Here is an 8,862-nt window from a genome sequence, read left to right as displayed (position 1 = left end):
TAGCACCAGTTTACAGTGAAAAGCCCTAAAAAGAAAATGTTACCCCCATCTTGGATTTTAACAGTAAGTAATTGACAAAAATGTATCCTTTTCCCTCAAAACCAATCTTTTGGATGGTTATTAAGCATTACAGAGATAGTTTAGGTTTACGCATATTTTTAGCGGCCCTGGCTATAGGATCTGAAATGGATCGAATCGCTGTCCAACTTTTAGAATACTCACACGCAATTAGCATACAAAGTTTAAAAAAAAAAATACACAAAATGAATGAAATGGAAGTAATTAACGCGGTCAATAATATCCTGTGTTTAACAGCCCTGCTATAGTCTATTAAATTTGCAAAATGTGCTACATAAATGGTCACATCTGATTTCAGTAGCCATCATATTCCAGATTGAAACAAACCAATGACAACTTTCCAAAACACAATCAGCATGTGGCATCATCAGTCCCCAGTAAAACTATTTATACGAATCCACATGATAGGAACTCCTTGGCCAAGTCCCATTAAGTGTGCTGGATAAGCACCCAAGATCATACATTTTCCTCCATCCCTCGATAGCATGTCGTATAGATGTCTGAAAATGCTGAAAGCGAAAGTTCTCCATGAAGAGAAAGTAAAATCCAGACACTGCACGAGCAGTCAGAGCCACCTTTAAAGAGCCCAATCAGAACTGGTGCTTCTCCCACAACAGAGACTGGAAAAATAAAGGAATATAAATAAAAAAAAATAAAAAACAAAAAAGGGGGCTCACAAATTGCTTAAGAACATTCCTTTGTGCTATATTCAAAGACGCTGAAATAAATAAAAATAAAGGGTGACAAATAGGAAAGCAAATAAACATATAAAGTTGGAACACCACACATGCTCAGGACCGGAACATGAAAAATAAAAATGTAACAGATATCAGACAAGAAATATTTTGCAGAGTTCAATAATGGTAGGCAAGCATACAATTTTGCTGCAGGATTCAGGAAATCATAATTACATTAATATTTTGCCATAAAGAATAAGCCAAACTTGCCATGTTAACATATGGCACTGTAAACATTCTGTAACCCACCCCAGTAAACATATCCTCATTAAAGGAAGACTCGAAGATGACAATACTGCATTTTCTCGAAAGGCAATTTAGGTGAGAAGTGCGAAAGGACAATAATAAAATAAACACTGAACTGCAGATTGGTCCAAAAATCCCAGCAACTGATTGTTGAGGCCCTGAAACGAACGATAGCCAACCATTAAAAACTACCCGAGAAATAATGGTCAGGAAAGCCAAACCATGTTATCTTGACCGCTTAAATATCCATGAAGGGTTGCTGTACAATCTTCAAAGGCATGTTATCCAGCTATTTTACCCGAAAAGCAAAGGATGTCCAATATTAACTGACAAGGGATCGAGAAACATGGACGTTTTAAATCTGAAGGGCTCCTCCAAGTAGAAATTGGACTCTTGAAAACCTCAGACATATTCCGACACCTAAGCGCGCTCCAGCATAAATCGCAAGTTTAAAGAAACCGCAGATCCAACGCAATTTTTAAGTGGCATTTCTTCAAATTACTAGTCAGTCTTCTGAGAAGTTTCTGATCCACAGGAACCCACTTCAACGCTTTTGATGAGAACAGAAAGAAGCTCCTTTACGTTGAACATTTGTCTCTCCATCACGAAAATTCGGCACTAGGTCCGTTCACTGCCCACAAAACCTCATTAACTTACCTCATTATCAGCCACACCTATAACCTCAATCAAGTTGACTGTGGCAGCTACTAGCAACAATGAGGCAAGCCAATAGCCAAGCCTGCATATATTGCGGCTTCTATCCTTCAACCCAGCTATGCAAGAAATCAACACAGGTGTCAAGAACCTAATAGCCTACTTAAAACCGCTCAATTCCAAGCAAGATATCAGAATGTAATATTAGAGGGGACTCTGACAGTTTGTAGGGGAAAGCATCCTGGCTCCACGATAGTCAATGCAAGTGCTGGCAGCCAGTGGCACCAAAATCAGTCTTTACACACATCCCAAAGAACTTTCTCCTGCCCTTGAAGCAAGCCAACCAGCTGAGCAAATCCACATATGAATCAGGTGGACAAATAATGATTTCCCACATAAGACTTTAGGAGGAGAGTAATTTCCAAACCAATATTGTACTCAACAGATGAGCACTTTCGCAGACTGTAAAGATATCTGATGCAAATGTATACATATGGTGCACAGTTTCCACCAGTGATCGGCGAATTCAACTATCATTCAGGTCTCCAGGTACTTTGAACCTGTTTGATGAAGGATTTTTTTTCTGTGTTAACGAATCAAAAACCAGGAGTTCTGAATTAGACCAGAACTATATAATCCACAGCTGTTCCCTTGGCTGCAAGCCCAGGAGGTGCCGACTCACACTGGGCCATTTTAAAGTCAAGAGGTTGTGAACCATTTTCAATGTTGGCTTGTCTTTAATTTTTGGCTGAAGAAGCAAGCTTTTGAGCCCTTCGGGCTCTTCACTCCTCCTTTCTACACTGTCATAGTCCATTCACTGATGAAGTAAAACTAAACCTCTTTAGGAAAATCTTCCTTTTTCTCGATTCTAATCACCAATAATACTTTCAGAGGGATTTTGGCTCTCCCAAGTTTGGACAGCTTCAATAAGGTTTTGGTTGGTCTAACCAAGAAGCAGCTCCAATGTACATTGAACAAGGGGGGCAACCTCACTCCAACCTGAAGCAGCATGACCATAGTGTTCAGGCTATTTACTAGCTCCCGGCAATAAAGCACATTTTACAAAAGTTTCTTTGCATCATCCGCATGGGTTTCTGGGAAAAGCGGTATCTATCTCTAGAACGTTACATCCACTATGAACTTTCGAGTTGGACTTCCTTGATCAAGCAAACAAATTTGAGGTGAGAGAAACACAGAAGAGGAACAACATGCCCACGATGCCGAGCCATGAAAAAACCTGACCCAAACTACTGTAATAACCAAATGATCAGAAATTCATGAGAGCTTAAAGCATGCTCTTAAAGGTCTTCCACCAACAATTCCCTGTACAGGACCACCAGGCTCTGTGCCAGTCCTACTGGCGGACTAATCAAAAATGACACTCCTCTACAACTAATTTATGCCGAAAAGAAGAATTGTATATTGAAGAGCAGTTGCACAAACAATTCCACTTCTCCATGCTGGCACTATAACAGCAGCAACCCAAAGCCTACTGTTAATGAGTTTACTTGGGCTGGTAAAGCCAAATTTCCCTGAGGCAAGAACCTGGAGGAGAAAAAAAAAAAACCTGTAGCGGCAGTTTCACTCAAATCTTGCCAGCATTGCCGATGCCCTAATGGCAACCAGCGCAGCAGACATCAGCCCTTTCTCAACTCAATGAGAAGATAAAATCAGCTTTAAACATAAGCCATTTTCAAAACTACCGCCCCAGGCAAAAATGCCACCAATGGTAAAACTGTGTAAATGCTTACCAAAACAGAACTAAAAGGGGGCCTTCTTCCACTGCATCCGCAAATCTTAAGAGAGCCAACATTTGAATGCCTGCAATGGGTGCTCAAGACTGTCAAAAATAGCCATCGCCACTATCCATCTGATTGAAGTGCACCAAAAGGCTTCACACTAAAAGCAGATTAAATCAATATAATCATTCTCTGCGTTTCAGAATTGTTATCACGCAGCAAAGGAGAAACGTTTTCCAACAAGAAAGTCAGAGGGATCCGAAGCAAATTGCACGCACTGGGCAGATGGCAGGAAAACCAATGCTCTGTACAACTCTGGTACAGCCTCTACGCAAGATTGTTTGACAAAAAATTAAGGGGTGGGGAAAACCTTCAAAGTTGTATGTAGACGTCCACTTTTCAAACAAAGTTGTGAACAAACACTGCACCATGACAATACTTCTAAGGGTGGGACAGATCAGGACTCATGAACTTGCTCAAGGTTGAATATGTTCCTGCCTGTTGCTAAGGGGTATGGTCGAGACATTTGAAAACGTCAATATGTCTCACAGGCTATCATATCAAAAGTGATATTTTCCATAGTGCCAGTAATCCAACAATGTAATCATTTGTTGGGCAGGGATTGTCAAAAGTGCACTCTTTCCGCAACATGCTGGGGCGAGTAATATAAAAAATTAAAAAAAACAGAAGAGACATGGTCCATTTAGGACGAGTGTTGTTCGTTGCCTTAACCCCATTTCACGTGAAGGGAACAAAATTTGACTTGTCTGCAGTTGGAGAATAATGAAGTCCTTAAGACATTTACAAAGCTGACAACTAATGCAAAAGCCAAACTGCAGATATTGTTAAAAGAAGAGAAACAGCAGCTGGCTTTAATGAAATGACCAAAGAGTGCATTAGCCACCTACATACAAATAGGCGCTTAATAGCTAAAAAAGGAAGATGTATGCGGACTTTCTAAAGGCTTCTTTTGAAGAAGAAAACAGACCAGTCGTTGAAGTGTGAGCCTGTGTCACATTTTACTTTTGGGAAATAAACCAGTAGAATTAACAGGAGTCACTTACTTTGTTACAGATGCTCCTGTATATTACACAAAACATAACATACATTGATAAAAAAAAAATACTGCAATGCATTCAAATCTATCCCAAGTAAAAAATAAACTGCTACAAAGTAGTAAAATGGTCTAGGTTTTTGTTTTTTTTAATAAACTTGGCCAATCAGCATACCATCTTAAACAATTAAAAAGTAAAACTGTATCAAAATGTTGAGCTTCACTAATAATGCAACAGCTAAAAGTGACTCAGCCAGAAATTGGGCTGAGGAGTACACATGAATTGGTCATAAAGGACAGTGCTGATATTTACAGTTGAGTTCAATTTGCATGAAACTGAGACAGCAAACAATTTGCTGTAGAGAACGTGCACTATTCAAAAAACTAGAAACAGTAACTTAAAAAAAAGCCAGTTAAACGAAAATTAGAAGTGCATCTTACAGCACCAATACTGGGACATTCAGTCATTCTTTTATGGATGCATAAATTCAGTCTCACTAAGCAAGCTTAAGTTAACTTTACGTGGCCCAATAGGTCTTTCATTTAGTTCGCGAATAGCAGCAATAGCTTCTTTATAACTTTCGACTGCAAGAATTGCAATTCCAGTTGGCAAACCTTGTTTTGTGTACGCTATGGTTACAGAATCGGGTATCACTCTATAACCATAAAAGAAATCTAAGATTTCATTAACTGTAACTGTGTAAGGAACATTCTTCAATCTTATTTTTGTTGCTCCGCCAGCAAAATCACCAATGCCCTGATTGGTGAACCTTTCTTCAGGAAACTTGCCCACTCGTGCCCTGCCAAACGTGTCTGCTTCAACTAAATTCATGGGTGGTCGGGGACTTCTAAAATGATCAGCTGGAGCATTAAAGGCTTCTGGACCACTCCTGAAATCGGGGCCACGTAAATCAACAGAATGCAAATATTCCTTTCCACCGTAAGGTGCCGGAGTGTGGTCTTGACCCTTGGATTTGAGTCCTGAAAAAGCCTTCAGACCAAACTCCTCCATTTGTTTTGAAGAGATACGTTTCAAAAGGACCTCTGTTCCCAAAAATCGACGTCTGTCCAGACATTCAGCATTCTTTGCCAGTTCTTCAGAAGAAAATTTCACCAATGCTTCTCCGAGCCCCACGCCTTTGTCATCAGTTAACAGGTAAATGTCATCTTCATGCACATTAAAGCCGACAAAGAACTTCTGCACTTCAGGCTTGGTCACATCAAAGGGAAAGTTTCTTGTGTATATACAGATTCTTGAGCCAGGATATTCATCAAAACGTGTTTCTGGCAAATTCGCTTCTCCTTGCCTTTGTTTAGCATCAGCCCGTCTCCTCTCGAAAGCTTCAAAATCTTCAATCATTTCCAACATAGACTTCCTAGAAATGGCATATATATATACTCGTTGCTCATTGAACATTTCCTTGTGAAACCCAAGAGCTCTTTTATAGTCTGACTCATTCTTAAACAAGACAAACGCATCCATTGTATTGTGTTTTGTGGTTATAATTTTGATTTGGGTATCTGTCAAATCGAAACTTTTAAAGAACTTTCTTATAGATCTCTTCTCCGTTTGTACAGGCAAATTTTTCATGTGAATGTAAAACTCCAGACTAGAGGGTGAATGAGATCGCCTCTGCTGTTTCCTCGGAGGGGAATGCGAACCTGTATGATGTTTGGCATAAAGGTCTCTCGGTGGTGTCCTCTCTCTACTTCTAATGCGAGAAGGCTTTGGGCGATTTGTTGCAAGCCCACCAGAATGTATCCACTGTTCTTCAGTGGATGGCCTTACTTTTACAAATCTTGCACCTATATACTCATTATTGCGCTTCAGTCCTTCAAAAGCATCTTTATTTGTAGCAAATTTCACTATTCCACTGCCATTTCTACGACCATCTGGGTGTCTAAGTAGCATAATGTCATCAACATGAAGACCTTGAAAGAAGGTACGTACTTCCTCTTCAGTAACCGTGTAAGGCATTCCTGCTAGATGCACATACTGAAGACTCTTTGAAGTGAAGGTCTTAGTTTCTGCTACATTGCCACCATAATTCATTTTAGATGCACTAGTGTTAATGGGGCGTGTACCATTGGTATCAATTCCCATCTCTTGACGACTTGGATAGTCAGTTGAATGTACTCCTTTTCTCATGGCAGTGACAGCATTTGAAGGAGTCCCGGCTCCAGCTGTACTGGATCCCCTGTGCATTCCTTTGTCACCTTTTCGATTTGATTCTACGGTGTGCTGCATTTCGGCCTTACTGCTAAGAAACAGTTGTATTGTGGATTTCTTGATGAACCCTCCAGTACGACCCATAGCACGCCTTGCATCTTCGTCTGTTGCAAATATAATGAAAGCTTCACCACGTTCGCCACCAATAATATGAACCCCTCCATCAGGAATATGCAATCCAGCGAAGAAATGACGAATATCTGCAGAACCCGCAACAACAGGAAGTCCCTGTAAACGGATGACTACAGCCATGTTGAGTGTAAACAGTGAAAAACACCTGCAGATAAGAAAAAGGCACATGAAAGTACACATCTTTAGTAATAATACTTTATATTAATAATACATTTGAACAATTCAGATTTTTAGAATAAGCTACATTTAAAATGGATCGGTTTAAAACATTGCTTTGGAAAGACATTTCAAAAGCTACAAGTCTGATTCAAAGAAACACTTGTGCCACTAAGAATTTTGCAATATGCAGAACACTGTTTCAAGTTTTAAAACAATTTCCCTATTTTAAAATGGGCTGCAACGCTCAATGTCTCGACACACACGTGAACATTTTAGAAAAGCGCAGACTCCGAGATATCAAATTAGGATTGTCCAAAAAAGGTTTTTAAAGAAAGCAGAAGCAAAGCTGGATTAACAAAGGTCATATTCTTGTTGCTCGTATATGGCCATATCTCAAAAACTTAGACCCAAGTGAAATTTTTAAAAGAAAACAGTAGAAAAGTAATTTGTCATGCGTAACTGTTCGAAAAAGTAGTAAGTACATCAGACATTCAGGAAACCACTTAACACCTTACCTTGATTAAAAAGCTTACCTTGATTTGAGGAGCTAGTAATCCTGTAAAACCAAATTTACTGCAAATAAATGGAAAATGAAATCAATGCCCAATAGATACATTATCATGAAAATAACTTTAAATCTCTACCTTTGAAACACTCTCCCATGACCAATATTTAGAAATGTAAGAGAAAAAAATAATAAAGTCATTGCAAATCCATTCTATTTAATGAAAAAGGGTAGATATGGAGATTAATGCTTCTTTAATAAAAGCTTAAAATCACCCACCACCTTTACAACATTTTAGCAAATTAAGTTTTTGAATGTCATTTAATATACTGGTTTAAAATAACAATGCCATAGCAGGCCATAAGAAAAGAGGTTGTGTATACACATTACTGAACATAAATAAAACCCCTTCGAAAGATTTCTGGACCCTGGTTGGTCCATTCATGGTCACAAGTCTCATCAATCATCAGCACTAATTCCATAGGGGTACTGTGTTCTGAGAAAATGGGAGTAAAGGTGTCAAAAACGATAGAAAACACACAACACTATAGCTCAACACAAAAAACACACAATTCAGCACATTCATTGAAAACGCAGCACAACACATTAAGACACAACTAAGTAGGTGGTGGAGCAGAGGTGGTGGACGCACCCCAAAGGAGCTCTGCAAGGTGTTTAAATATCCTGCATCATACTACCACAAAAACAAAGGTTTTTGCCTGAACTGACCCTCTGCCTGACAGGAAAGTTCTACTGCAGGAACCAATCTGCTGGTAGAATTATCTTTGACCTGCATGACCCTCCTTGCAGTCTAGACCGTATCTGAAGCCCAACCTCCTCCTGAAGTACAGACGCGATGGGCCCCCCAAATGCACTTTCCTGGTCAGGAGCTGGGGAAACCTCAGGACTAGATGGCTTAGTCAGTGCCGACAGGGGACCAGCTCTCTAAAATAATGGCAACCCTGCGAGGATAGGAATGTGCAGGCGAGAGCAGGGTGACTCCATGAAGGGGGTAAAATTGTTTCTCCACACTATTGAAAGGGCCCACAGACGCAGGTGAAATCCCTCTCTTTATAAGACTGGTTGCAGTACATGCTAGTCCCCAGGGCCCTAAGGAAGAATGCCAGAGTGTCAAGCATGAGGTGTTGGCCAGCTGCAAAGAAGGAAAATGTTGGTAGTGTTAGGTGACTTAAAAGTGAGGCCAAAAACAAAACAGCCGCTCACAGGGCAGCCCTTGAGTAACCGATCTTACTGGCTCAGTACTGTGAAGAATCCCGCACCCCTCCCAACCCCATCCCTATGATCAACACCGGGCCAGATCAGCAGGA

General features: G+C 40.1%; 1 protein-coding gene across 1 annotated transcript in view; it reads right to left on the bottom strand.

Annotated features, from left to right (window-relative positions):
* Nucleotides 1-4,454: 4,454 nt before the first annotated feature.
* Nucleotides 4,455-8,862, bottom strand: part of RBM12B (RNA binding motif protein 12B) — a 63,141-nt gene continuing 58,733 nt past the window's right edge. Inside the window, exons 2-3 of the mRNA XM_085605280.1 lie at nucleotides 7,563-7,602; nucleotides 4,455-7,015 (exon numbers count right to left, since the gene is read on the bottom strand). Coding sequence (XP_085461406.1) covers nucleotides 4,981-6,990 — 2,010 coding nt within the window. The 5' untranslated portion in view covers nucleotides 6,991-7,015; nucleotides 7,563-7,602 and the 3' untranslated portion in view covers nucleotides 4,455-4,980. The remainder of the gene's footprint in view (nucleotides 7,016-7,562; nucleotides 7,603-8,862) is intronic.

Source organism: Triturus cristatus, chromosome 5_1 (assembly GCF_964204655.1).
Source record: "Triturus cristatus chromosome 5_1, aTriCri1.1, whole genome shotgun sequence".
NCBI lineage: Eukaryota > Metazoa > Chordata > Amphibia > Caudata > Salamandridae > Triturus > Triturus cristatus.
The sequence above is the reverse complement of the archived record's forward strand: the minus strand, read 5'-3'. Positions and strand labels throughout refer to the sequence as shown.